This window comes from Fusarium solani (assembly GCF_023522795.1).
Source record: "Fusarium solani strain SB1 chromosome Unknown bctg00000001, whole genome shotgun sequence".
NCBI classification, from domain to species: domain Eukaryota; kingdom Fungi; phylum Ascomycota; class Sordariomycetes; order Hypocreales; family Nectriaceae; genus Fusarium; species Fusarium solani.
This window is the reverse complement of record NW_027072156.1, coordinates 2886628-2899907: the sequence shown is the minus strand read 5'-3', so window position 1 is coordinate 2899907 and position 13280 is coordinate 2886628. Positions and strand designations below refer to the sequence as shown.

General features: G+C 53.9%; 4 protein-coding genes across 4 annotated transcripts; 3 read left to right on the top strand and 1 right to left on the bottom strand.

Annotated features, from left to right (window-relative positions):
* Positions 1–2981: 2981 nt before the first annotated feature.
* Positions 2982–3589, top strand: MRS44_003013 (uncharacterized protein; the record flags this gene model as incomplete). Its single annotated transcript, XM_046268287.2, has 3 exons — positions 2982–3029; positions 3105–3264; positions 3321–3589. 3 exons carry the CDS (start codon positions 2982–2984, stop codon positions 3587–3589), a joined length of 477 nt encoding a protein of 158 aa, XP_046137128.1.
* A 984-nt stretch (positions 3590–4573) lies between these two features.
* MRS44_003012 (uncharacterized protein) lies at positions 4574–6776 on the top strand (the record flags this gene model as incomplete). Its single annotated transcript, XM_065623048.1, has 4 exons — positions 4574–4651; positions 4744–4939; positions 4991–6580; positions 6643–6776. 4 exons carry the CDS (start codon positions 4574–4576, stop codon positions 6774–6776), a joined length of 1998 nt encoding a protein of 665 aa, XP_065479120.1.
* A 784-nt stretch (positions 6777–7560) lies between these two features.
* On the top strand, positions 7561–10896 carry MRS44_003011 (uncharacterized protein; the record flags this gene model as incomplete). The annotated part of the gene is made up of 2 exons (XM_065623047.1): positions 7561–7862; positions 7944–10896. The coding sequence occupies 2 exons, from the start codon at positions 7561–7563 to the stop codon at positions 10894–10896; spliced, it is 3255 nt and encodes a 1084-aa protein (XP_065479119.1).
* A 452-nt stretch (positions 10897–11348) lies between these two features.
* On the bottom strand, positions 11349–12554 carry MRS44_003010 (uncharacterized protein; the record flags this gene model as incomplete). Its single annotated transcript, XM_065623046.1, has 4 exons — positions 11349–11477; positions 11530–11663; positions 11720–12438; positions 12499–12554. 4 exons carry the CDS (start codon positions 12552–12554, stop codon positions 11349–11351), a joined length of 1038 nt encoding a protein of 345 aa, XP_065479118.1.
* Positions 12555–13280: the final 726 nt, after the last annotated feature.

Sequence of the window (13280 nt, the reverse complement as noted above, 5' to 3'; positions counted from 1 at the left end):
CGCCAAAGCGGGGAGAGGAATGAGGCTGCGGATAGTCGCAACTTACAGCTCATGGTGGCACTTATGGCGGGGTAGCGTCCAGTTCCCGTTGGGCTTTTGGTGATTGAAAAAAAGATACAACGGGAGCAACGGCGAGCCCGTAAGCTGATGCGATGTCGGTATCCGGAGCCGAGGCGCTCTGCCGTGCGACAATGGAGTTGGGAGAGTCCAAGGGGAGGGCGACAAAGCCTTGGGGATGAGGGAGGAGGGAGAGTACCTAAGTAGGTGAGATGGATGGATGGATATCGACGGGCGTGGAGCTGGAGGGGACGAGACGACAATGGGCGAGGATGGGAGGTCCTTGTTAATTAGCTTGCGACAGCTGAGCTGAACTGAATGGACCTGCTCGGACTCCCTGCAGCGGCCTCCCCTCCTCAGTGGCCCTGCCCGGGCACCCAGTGGATGGATGGACGCCCACTGGGCTGGGGCTGCTTGTCGTCAGCAAAGTTTAGGTGCCTTGCGCACCATTTTCCCGTTGTTATGTTAGGGGACTTTAGCACTAGCGCCCCCTGAGCCGGTCATCCATGGACGGTCCTGGCGGGGCGACCGCACCTCCATCCAAGGATTCTCGGGATGCACTCCATCCCGTTCTCTCCATCCATCATCCCAGCCCGCTCATGGTATGTGGATGGATGGATGGATGCGTCAGGCTGAGCCAGTTACGCCTGTGGCTCAGTCAGCCGCAAATGCAGCCGCGAAACGAACGATCCGTTGCACAGAGAGGCTGAGCGCGCCATGTCAGATTGTCTGCCATCCAATCTACCAATGAAGCATTCCGACAACCTCCAGAGAGTTGTCTCCTCCTTGTTGGCCCCTCCGTATTCATCATGTGAAAAAAATGGAAACCTGAGAGGGTCCGCTTCAAGATGGCAATGGATCCATTTCTCGCCAAACGCCGTGTGGCTGAGCACCTTGTCTTTCCAGGTTCGCAAGCCCTTGACCCAACCGACACTCGTACAATCCTATGGATGGTGATGCCGAGTTCCTTGCTCACCTTCTGCGTCTTTCCAATTGGGGATAGGAGGAATGCCTCATCAGACGGATCCAGCCCTACGAGGCTGTCTAGCTTGGCATGGCTATTCATGACTCCGAATATCCCATGTTGACGGAGGCCTCAGTCAATCGAAGACCTGTTGCCTTGTCGAGACATGTCCAGGTGTTCGACGAACTCCCTAGTCTTTAGGTAACCCTCCAGCGCAGCATCAGTCAAGTTGTTATTTGACTTCTCACTGCTCCTGACGATATCTACCCGCAGTTGGCTAAGATCATGGGTAAGCGCATACGCACATCTACCAATAGGCACCACAGAACGTGCATAGAACTGCCCATCCAGTACAGTCAGCGTTTCAACACCCGCACAATCGAAAACTCCCAGTACCCTCATCATATCGTAGGTTATCCGGGATGATAGATATCATCTCTCATATCCTGGCTTTGTGAGTCTTACAAGACGATCGAACATGCTATACTCATGTTGGCCTAGGCCATGGCTACCCTTGAGGCCTCACTTTGGGTAGAATCGAGTTCGATTTTTTTTTAGTGAGAATGCAGATTGTTAAATACGACTTAAGAGCAACTCAGCTGTGTATTCGTTAAGTTGCCCCTTCACCTCTTCGTTTCAAGAAGCTCTTCTAGTGCAGAAGAGCCATACATTGGTACTCCTGGTTGTAGTTGTTAGGCGATCATGCCCGATGCGTAGGTACTTGGACACATCGGATGAAAATTTGTCGGAATATTTAGTGAGGCCTCATTTCGGCAGGTCTGAAAGCCTCTATATGAAATGTCTGTCTACATCATGACTCTCTTAAAGCTTCGTGTGCCATCGTTGGCCTACTTTATCTTTCCTGGTGAAGAGAGAAACCGGTTGAGTGTTCAAAGTATTGCGACATAGGCCTCGTGTGGTTCGCTAGATGGAGGTAACGCTCGGCTATTGTATGCACGTGAGAATATAGATGCCATTATTCAAGGTATATCGGGTATGTGGCCTTGAGCCCGATAGATGCTTGCTTCTGATGGGGACGTCTGCTTGGATGCAATGTGCTTGGATGCGCCACAGCTTGATTCTGGCGATATCTGGATAGGAACTTCAGACCTTGCCACGTCGCTGCGCCCTGTCACATAATCAATAAGGACGAATCCAGATCCCTTCATGATTAGTGTCGTGTAGTTACTCTGATGATCATCTGGGCTAGAAGCATGCGGTCTTGTTCTTAGTGTATATGCCTAACCAAAGAGCAGGGAAGTCTGCCGACCACGTCACATACGGCCCAAACATGTTGGTAGCCGCTGGCGTCTGCAGGGACAGCGAATTGCCTTGTTTGAAGTCAGAGTAGATACTGAATCAGAGTTGATACTGGCAAAGGCCTTAAAAGTGTAGCCGGTTGCATGTTATTCGCATGAATGCAAAGCACGTTATTCACTGTTGCAAGTAATTTAGCGTTACAAGAGCCCAAATAATGAATGGATGTCACATCAGGACGTCTCACTGAATGCCTCCATGATCGACGCCATCCAATAGTACAACACGATCGGATTTATGGGTCGAGTCCTTGCTTGAATGATATCACCAGGTGACAGCGACTGGACGCAGCTTTTGGTGAAAAGGGCGGTACAAACAAGTCATGGACGACGTTTCAAACGAAAGAACCAGAGTCGAGGCCTTTGCAGGACTAGCCGCCAACTGTTTAGCCTCGCTAAGCCACGCAGAAGCGACAGGCTTTGAGGCTGTTGCCAGGTCGTAAAGGTACCTCTGGGGCATCCAATGTGGGTGCAGCGCCGCAAGCGGCCCCTCCCAGCAGGTGGTGTTTCTGATTCTCAGTTCCACAGAGCGTGCCCGACGACAAATCCTCCCACCTGCAACCCGCACATCATCGCCATCGACGCCTTTCCCGCTGAATCAATCAATACCCAGACTCCCCGAGCACATCCTCAAACGGTCAATCATGGCTGGAGCCACAAGAGACAGGCGCCTGGTCAAGGAGCTGGGCAAGGTTCGTTCTCTTCTCTCCCTCCCTGGCCCGATCAACTGGGAGCCGAACTGACGCTGCTCGTCTGGCGCCCCGCAGATCCACAAGGACGGTCTGCCTCCGGGCATCAAGCTGCTGGACCGTGACGACAGCGTTGCCGGCGACTGGTACCTCGATATCCAAGTCCTCGACGAGAACCCCCTCTACAAAGGCCATATCTATCGGCTCAAGTTTCACTTCCCCAAGATGTACCCCATAGGTACGCTTACGGATCCTCCGTGCTCCTACACCAAGCACCCTTCTAACTTCAACCAGAACCCCCCGAAGTCACATTTGATCTACGATCCGACCGTCCGATCCCTATGCACCCGCACATATACTCCAACGGCATCATCTGCCTCGACCTACTCGGCCAGCAGGGCTGGAGCCCTGTCCAGAGCGTCCAAAGTGTCTGCATGAGCATCCAGAGCATGCTGACGAGCAACGACAAGAACGAGCGGCCCCCCGGTGACGAGGACTTTGTACGAGGAAACAAGCTGCGACCCCGCGACATCGAGTTCCTTTACCACGATAACACCGTGTAGGGGAAAGGGGTTTGAATATCTCTCCCGGAGGGCAAAACGGACAAAATCCCGACTTTGGTATTTACACAGCATTCTTTTGGCGTTTGGGACGACCACCGGTGACGACGGAGACAAGGGAAACAGGCATGGCATTTTCGTTTACTGATGGAACACGGCCGTTTTTTGAAGATTTTAGCCGATTTATACGGGCCCGGCTGGGCTGTCTATGAGCGTCGAACCTACCTACAGCGCGTCAGGTGAAAAGGACTTGATCGAGCATGGATATCAGGAAGAAGCAGCTAGCGGATGCCTCATAAGCACTGTGACCATATAATGAATAAATAGGCTCCAAGGCCATTACGATAGCATGCTGAAGCATCCTATACTGTGTTTTGTTAATTGACTGGCTATGTGGCTGTGGACTGTCAAGAATATTGAACAGGGGAGCCTAACAAGAGATGCCGGGCTTGACAACGACCCCTCAATCAGGCGCACAACAAGGTAAGCCCTGGGGGCCTTTTGGATATCTTCTTATCAACATCAGAACACGTGAGACTATCACATCTCTTAACTCACATACATAATTAGACTGATGGTTGTTAACAGTGTAGATATCCCCAGGGTAGGCCTTGGACCAAGCCTTGAGGCTTGGCATATTGTCAAATGTCTTTGCAACAAAATCCATACGTAAGAACACTGGGATAAACCTATCAACCATACAATTCATTCAACAACCATTTTAATATCTACGCGGTGTCGCAAGGAGGTTCTTCACATGAAGCATCTCCGGCTATCGGCCCCACCATCGGGGCTGCCTGAAGGTCCCGGTCAGTGGACGCTAGCGAGGACTGCAGTGGCTGGAAGCTCCCCACTTTATTGCCGTCATCAGGATGGAAGCTCCAACAGCGGACCTCCATCCCATCATCTCGCATCCATATCCATCCGCCGCTCACTCCATCTCCCCAGTCTCTCAACTCCCCCACCAACCGCGCCGAGCTGCCCTCCATGGCTCCTCGCACGGAATTCAGCACCGAGCAGATCCGCAACAAGGCTCGGAAAGACCTGCTGTATCTCCTCGAAGGTGTATGTACAGCCTCCTTCCCCACCGCCGTGCCCCGCGAGCCTCACTCTGGCCCTTTGCGCTGCTGCCTTAGCTCACACTTGGCTCTATCTAGGTTCGCGGAAAGAAGAACGTCGTCCTTGATCGAAGTCTCGTCGGTCCAATCGGAATTATAGTCAAAGTCGCCGTGCTTCAAGAGTATGGCGTTGACAAGTTCTTTATCCTTGAGAACGATAATGTCGACACCAGCCAGCGCAATGTCGTCTTCATTGCCCGGGGCGAATGCGGCCGCCATGCCGAGGCAATAGCAGGTTTGTGAAGCTACTCTTATTACTGGAAGAACACTCTGACCATAAGCTCAGCCCAGATCAAACGTGTCCAGCGCGAGAGCCAGACGGCCCACGATTTTCACATCTTCTGGGTCCCGCGACGAACCCTCGTTTCCGACAAGCTCCTAGAAGAGGCCGGCGTGCTAGGTGATGTAAACATCTCTGAGCTGCCGCTGTCCTTCTTCCCTCTGGAGAAGGATGTCCTGTCCCTGGAGCTCGACGACTCATTCCGCGACCTCTACCTTTCGAAAGATGTGACACCAAACTTCCTCATGGCCAGAGCCCTCATGGAGATTCAGCAGAACCACGGCCTATTTCCTCGCATCATTGGAAAAGGTGACAATGCAAAGCGTGTCGCAGATCTACTTGCACGTATGCGCCAGGAGCTCCTCGCCGGCGAGGATGCGACAGAAGCCAACAAGATTGGGTTGACACCCAGTACAACCAACGAGAGCGTCATCATCATCGACCGTGAGGTCGACTTTGTCACACCGCTACTCACCCAACTCACATACGAGGGCCTTATCGACGAGGTGTTTGAGATTCAGAACAACCAGACCAAAGTCGATACGACAGTGGTTGGCGCGCCAGCACAATCTTCGGCAGCAACATCACAAAGCCGCAAGCGAACGATTCAGTTAGACTCAAGTGATAAACTGTACGAACAATTGCGAGATGCCAATTTCGCAATAGTTGGCAGCTTGCTCAACAAAGTTGCAAGGCGGCTACAAAAGGTGCAGAGCGACTACGAGAGCAAACATAAAACGAAGACCATTGCGGAGCTCAAGGACTTTGTCAGTCAGCTACCAGGGTATCAACAAGAGCAACAGAGCGCGAGGATCCACACCGGCTTGGCCGAAGAGATTATCAAGCACACTCGGACGGATCTTTTTAAGGGACTCTTGGAGGTACAGCAGAACCTTGCTGCAGGTGCTGATCCGTCGAGCCAATTCGACGGCATCGAGGAGTTGATTGCACGAGATGCCCCTATGCGGGAGACGTTGAGGCTGCTCTGCATCTACTCGTGCATATCAGGAGGCATCAGGCCCAAGGAATTTGACCAATTCAGACGGCTCGTTCTCCAAGGCTACGGCTATCAGCATCTACTCACGCTCAACAATCTCGAGAAGCTACAGCTCTTCTTGTCCAAGTCATCGCCATTGGCTGGTATGATCCCCATCCCAGGCAACGCGGGAGCAACTGGCAACAAGACCAACTACACTTATCTACGCAAACAATTGCGTCTCATTGTTGATGAGGTTCAGGAGGACGACCCGAACGACATCTCGTATGTGTATAGCGGATACGCGCCTCTTTCAATCCGACTTGTACAGTGCATTCTGCAAAAGCAGTATCTACTCTCTGTAACAAGAGGAAACGGCGCGAGCGCGGCGGGGGTGCCTCCTGGAGTAGGCACGCAAGGATGGCAGGGATTCGACGAGGCAGTCAAGCACGTTCGCGGTCAGACGTTCTATGAGCACCAGAAGGGCGAGGACAAGGCGGTCAAGGCGAGGGCGCTGCTCTCCGGAAGCGGTAACAAGCAGACCGTGTTTGTCGTCTTTGTCGGCGGCATTACGTTTACTGAAATTGCTGCTCTCAGATTCATCGCAAAGCAGGAGGAAGGTAAGTACTCTCACAGTTCCCAATTTCCCCACGATTGGATATGATGTCTAACGGCTCAGCAGGACGAAGAAATATCGTGATTTGCACAACATCTATTATAAGCGGGAATAGAATGATGGATGCGGCGATCGAGAAAGAATCGTTTGCGAAGGAGAACGCGCCCGCGTCCGCGCCCGCGCCCGTTTCGACAAGCTGAGACGTCCGTCAGCGACTGTACGATATCTGGAATCATCTGGCTGGCTGATTGGCGCAATTCGGTGGCATAGGCATTAGGATATTATAATAGGCTAATTCAGCGACATAGAAATATTTCCTAAACGGGAATTAAGCCGATGCGGACGGACAATGAAGTCTCATTGAAGTCATTGTGAGAAGTCGAGGATGGATGCCAATGTCGTTGGAATGAACTCGAGATCCACCTGCAAACGCGCATCTGATTCGGTGGTAGCGTCGCACGTGATCGAGAGTCGAGCGTTGCTTTCCGCATTCTGAGGGGCTCAATGGCTGACGATCGGGAGTTTCTCTAAGACGAGAAGGACCAACAACGGGTGACGGTCATTGAACGAAACGGACGATTTGTTTGGCCAAACATTGCAGTTTTGGCCATGGACTAATCGCCTCTCGACGAATGTCGTTTAACCGCCGAAGCTGTAGCCATCTTACAAACCAGGTCTCTTCTCTCACTGGCCATCATCCTTGACACTGGAACTGACGCGGTTGTCACTGAGTGCAGTAAGTCATCTCCAGATGCCTCTTGTAAGCCTCTAATGGAAACGGGCTGATGAACCAGCGCAGATCATTAATTGGCATCCGTGTCGGCGCATGATGCGAATTTTCTCATCTCACTCCTTCGTGATAGTCCTTGCGGCGATAGTCGAAGTTGATACTCTCCACCCCGCCCTATAATCGTATCGTATCGTCATTTTACACCTCGCCACCAACCAATATCCCCGAGAACTGCCTCGCGAACCAACGCCGCTATGGGGACAGACTTTGGGCGAGGCTTCAGGACGGGAATTGGTGATCGCAAGGGAGGCCTTGGGGACAAGTGCGTCCTCGACTCACAGCCTACCTCAGACCCTGTCGTCGTGCCGAATGCTCAGACCCGAATGTCACCTCCAACAACACCCGATATGGCATCGCTGCCTCAATCGCGGCAGACATCGACAGAGCATGCCTCAGAAGTCGCCCCCGAGATAGTAGTATGGACTGAGGACATGGAGGTTGAGAGCGAAAGCGCCGCCGAGTCTGATGACCAGTCGAGTGTCGCCGCTGATGCTGAGTGAGTGCCATCATCTCATTGCCGATATCCCCTCAAGATGTGACATTGGTTTCTCAACCTCGATTACTGACTTTGCTATAGAGAAGAAACACGACAAGTCGATGACTCGGCATTACTACACACTATCGATGCCGCCGTCGACTCCTTTCCCTCTTCCCTCGCAGACCTCTCAGACCTTTCGTCAATACCGTCGACTGATTCGAGCAAGGCTACTACCCCAACGCCAGTCGAAGCTGAGAGCCTCCAAGATCAAGCAGTCGACGACCAGCCTCCCACACGCCCTTCCTCCCACCAACAATCGCCATCTCATAACGAAGCAGAGCGCTACAACTTCAACATCCGACCGAAATCATCCATTCCCACCGATATCTCGTCGTCCAGGTATGCTTCAGAGTGCATCGCGGCGGCCGAGTCCAGTCGACTCAACCCCTATGCCCTGCACCCGGAGGAATACCTTCTCCTACGCCATCACATCTCTTACACACAAGTCACAACCTACCTCAACATCAGAAATGGTATATTACGCCTTTGGATGAAACGGCCCTGGATCGGTGTTACTCGGCCAGAGGCAGTCGGTTGTGCAAACGCCCGCTGGTTTGATGCGGCAAGTGTTTGCTACGATTGGCTTGTTCGTCGAGGCTATATCAACTACGGATGCGTTCAGGTCTCTGAGCCCGGGATCGATGAGAATGGTGCACCGGTCGTTAGGAGGCAAAAGACAATCGCTATCATTGGTGCCGGCATCTCTGGTCTTGGCTGTGCCAGACAACTAGAGGGCTTGTTCACGCAGTTCGCTGACCGTTTCCGCGAGCGAGGTGAGCCGCCGCCGCGTGTGGTGGTTCTCGAGGGACGAAGCCGGGTAGGAGGCAGGGTGTATTCTCGCGAATTCAAGACCAAACCGAAAGAACCCGTGCCGGACTTCAAAGACAAGCGGCACACGGCTGAGATGGGCGGCATGATCATCACTGGATTTGAACGGGGGAACCCCATCAACATTCTTCTACGCGGGCAGCTCAGCCTGCCTTACCACGCACTTACAGCAGACACTACAATCTACGACAGCAATGGGAAACCTGTAGATCCTGTCCGAGATCAGCTTGTGGAGAAGCTATATAATGATTGTCTAGACCGAGTCAGCGAGTACAAGCACAAGAACCAACCGGCGAAGCTTATCGAGGGTAGGCGGGACCTCATTGAAGAAGGCCGGGACAGTCCCGGAGACGGCAACAAGACGATGATGCAAGCAGAGGAAGCTGCCGCTGCCCAGCCAGATGCTCCTTCAGTGGCCCAGCAGAATGTTCCAGCAAAGGTCAACATGATACCAGTGTCATCAGACAAGCTAACGGGTCGGGTACACACCGAGCCTGGGACGCCGGCCACGATCAAGGCTTCCGAGAAGGCAAAGCTGATGGGCTGGACACTGCGGGATCACTCGGCCGAGGGAGATAACATCGACCTGGCGCAGGCCGTGAACGAAGAGGGGGCAACTCTGGGGTCCGTCCTGGACTCTGCCATTTCCCAATACAAGCAGATGGTCGGGCTAAATGCCCAGGACCATCGCCTCATCAACTGGCACATTGCCAATCTAGAATACAGTAATGCAACTGGTCTGCACAACCTCAGTCTTCCCCTCTGGGACATCGACGCGGGCAACGAGTGGGAGGGGAGTCACACAATGGTTGTCGGCGGCTATCAGAGCGTGGCTCGTGGCTTGGTTCACTGTCCAACCTCGCTCGACCTCAAGACCAAGTTCCCTGTCAAGAGCATCTCTTACCACGTGGGAGAGGGCATGCCGTCTGCGGCGATTGAGTGTGAGGACGGATCAGTGGTCGATGCTGATGCTGTTGTCTGCACTATCCCTCTTGGTGTGCTGAAGCAAAACAACATAGCGTTCAACCCACCTCTTCCCTCGTGGAAGACTGACGTCGTCGAGCGCCTAGGGTTCGGCATCCTGAACAAGGTTGTGCTTGTTTACGACAAGGTCTTTTGGGAGAATGACCGACACATCTTTGGTGTACTGAGAGAGTCTACGAACCGGCACAGCACTTCGCAGAAAGACTATGCCACAAACCGCGGCCGCTTCTTCCAGTGGTTCAACGTATCCAACACAACGGGTCTCCCCTGTCTGATTGCCCTGATGGCTGGTGAGGCAGGCTTCGACACTGAGCATTCAAGCAACGACAGTCTCATTGCCGAGGCAACAGAGGTTCTGCGCCGTGTCTTTGGTTCAGAGGTCCCCTATCCCGTTGAGGCGATGGTAACCCGCTGGGGTTCCGATCGATTTGCTAGAGGGAGCTACTCGTCAGCTGCTCCAGGTATGCAACCTGAAGACTATGATGTGATGGCACGGCCTGTTGGCAACCTCTTCTTTGCAGGCGAACATACTATCGGCACCCACCCAGCGACGGTGCATGGTGCCTACTTGTCCGGCTTGAGAGCAGCTTCAGAGGTGTTAGAGATGTTAATCGGGCCCATCGAGGTCCCGACACCTCTGATTCTGCCACGGGATTCCGTGCTACTAAGGAAGCGCAAGGAACCTACCAAAGACCCGAGACGAGCAAAACTAGAGGCATACGAGCAGGAGTTGCTCAGCCATATACACTCTAAACTAGGCGAGCGGCCCGTTCGCCCGAACAAGGTGGCCGCGAACGCCTATATCCTCTACAGCAAAGCCCTATTCGACGTGGCCCGCAGGAAGTGCGAAGAGAACCGCAAACCCGGCAAGGCAGGTCGCGCCGTGCCCAACGAGGTCCGCATCATGACGTCCAAGATGTGGAAGGAGGCGACTCCCGAGGAGCGCAAGCCCTACGAGGACCAGGCAATGGAGCAGAGGCGTGGTCACGCCGACGCCGTGCAGGCCTGGAGCCGGGACGTTGAAAAGTGGGATCGAGAGGCTGCCTCACTGCGGGCGGAGTATCAGAGGGATCATCCTCCTGTTCCTGGGCTGGGCGAGCTAGCTCGTGAGTCTTCGCACAAGCATCGTCGGGCGAGGGTCAGCTACGCCGAGGACCGTGACAGTGAAGGCGAGATTTGAGTCGAGTCGAGTTGTCAGGCAATACCCATTTTCCTAAGGTCTCTTTTTTTCTATCTGGCGCACGGTATACATTATATTTCAATTCCTTGTTCGCAAGGCAACCTATATCAGGTTCGGAGGTGGAATCGTGGTTCCGCGTTTGTGGATGCTCGGCGTTAAACGGACATCGAGGTCTGTCACTAGCAGGCAGACGACTTCAAACCACATAGGCAGTGTGTACATAGCAATGTCTTTAGAAACTTGTTCAAAAAATGCTTTCCAACAGCAATTACTCCTTTCTCTTTTTCTTTTGTTCTCTTCTCACTGCCACGCTTGGGGAGTGTGAGCTACTAAGGAATTTATTGAAGGCTTTGATACACTGGGGCGGGAAAACCACACAGATGGATGGCATGGTTGAACCGCTGGCATTGATACAAAGGGAAGCGTCACACCCCGGCTTGCACTCCCACTGTTTACATATCCTCCGAGGCGGTGGCACCAGTGATAATCTCGACCAGTTCTCCGGTAATGACAGCCTGTCGGGTACGGTTGAACAGAATCTGGTACTTGCTGATCATCTCACCGGCGTTCTTGGAGGCGTTCTGCGGGAATTATCAGCATTAGGACATTCACTGAGGCATTCATGATACTCACATCCATGGCATTTCGTCGGGCAGACTGCTCGCAGGCGTGGCCCTCGGCAAGAGCCCAGTAGAGCGAGTTGGCCAAGCCGTACTCGCGCATGTTGGAGAGGACCTCGTCGTCAACCTCGAAAGCGGAAAAGTTGGCTACAAAATTGTCAAAATACAGTTCCAACGCCGTCAATTCTTGACGCAAAACTCACGGGACTGGGTGATGGCCTCCTCGGAAAATGCCTCAATGACGGAAGGCTCGTAGCTCTGGGCGTTCAGGAAGCTGTTGTACAGGATCTTGATGTCGGTGTACTCAGTGGGAAGCTGAACGATCTGGTCGGCGATAGCCTGGGCGTCGGCAAAGGTGGGGACGTCCTTGCCGATACCAGCGAAGCTGAGCTGGATCGACTTGGCGTTGGTTCGACTAAGCTGAGCCTTGGCCTTCTCGCCGACGATGACGAGGTCGAAGTTCTCCTCGGCGGCGTGGCGGCGGATGTATCGGGAAAGACCAGAGTGAATACCACCGCAGAGGCCCTTGTCGGAGGAGCAGACGATGTAGAGGGTCTTCTTGTCCTCGGTCTCGAGAGCCTTGGTCTCGGCCGACTCGTAGACCTCGTTGGAGGTCTGGCCGTACTTGCGGGAGTCGTTCATGGCGCGCTGGGCACGGGTGAGCTTGGTGGAGGCGACAATCTTCATCGTGTTGGTGATCTTCTCGATGTTTCGGATCGACTTGAGACGGTCCTCGATCTCACGGAGGGTCGCATAGGTGGCGGCGGAGCTCGGGACGGCGGCCCTGGAAGCGCGAAAAAGGCCGTCATCAGCAAACAAGGTTCCATCTCTTTGATCAATTGCTTCGCCGTGATCGAATTGCTGGTGTCGAGGGCCGACGTGGTGGCCGAGGGTCGGAGGCAGCTTTCTTCGGCAACAAAATCTTGGGGCAGAGAGAGGGTCCCTCCCGGCAGCCGGAGGGAAGGGAAAGATTGGGACTTACCGAGCCTGAGCTGCGGCGGCAGCTCGGAGAGCTGGTCTGGCGGCTCGCGACAGCATCGTGACTGAGGATTAGGACGGTGAGATGGGAGCCTCTGCCAACGGTGGCCCAATTGATCACGATACACGGATCAATTGATGGGGGAGAATCGGTCGGGGTCGTGTAAGGTCGGAATGAGGTGTATTGGTTGCTGCGGACCAAAGCGTTTTGTTCTCGTCGCTATTTTCCCGGCAAATTAGCGGGCAGCCGCGCTGAGAGCTCCACTGGAAAAAGGCTCGTCACGTGAACTGACTTGATCACGTGGACAAGAAATCTTCATCTCAGCTCCGTCTCCAGCAAACCATGACTAAGGCACCCAAGGCTCTCCTTCAATCCTTTTTCTAACTGACCCGGCAGCCAACCAACCTAACCTTGCTTCTCCCCTCAGCCAATCACATCCTCCCCTTCTTCCTCTGGACCCATCTCTTACTCGCTGGCGTCGCTGCAACTGTGAGGCCTGCTCACGCACTTGCCTTCCCCGGGAAGTGTGCCGCCAAAAGTCGCCCACCTCTTCGACCCAGTCGGGTCTCTGCAGCCAGTGAGCTTTCGGCCCGGGGCGTGCCTGCCTCCCACTGCCACTGCCTTGTCTCTCTCTCGCCTCGCCTCCGTGCCCGTCGCCCTGGACCTTAAGAAACCAAGCAACGCCGCTCTCTACTTATTCTCCCAGATTCCATTGTCGCTGATTCCTCGCTCCCACGTTCTCGCGAATCCCCTCACCCCCATCATCTTCTCCTCTGCAAGGCCCT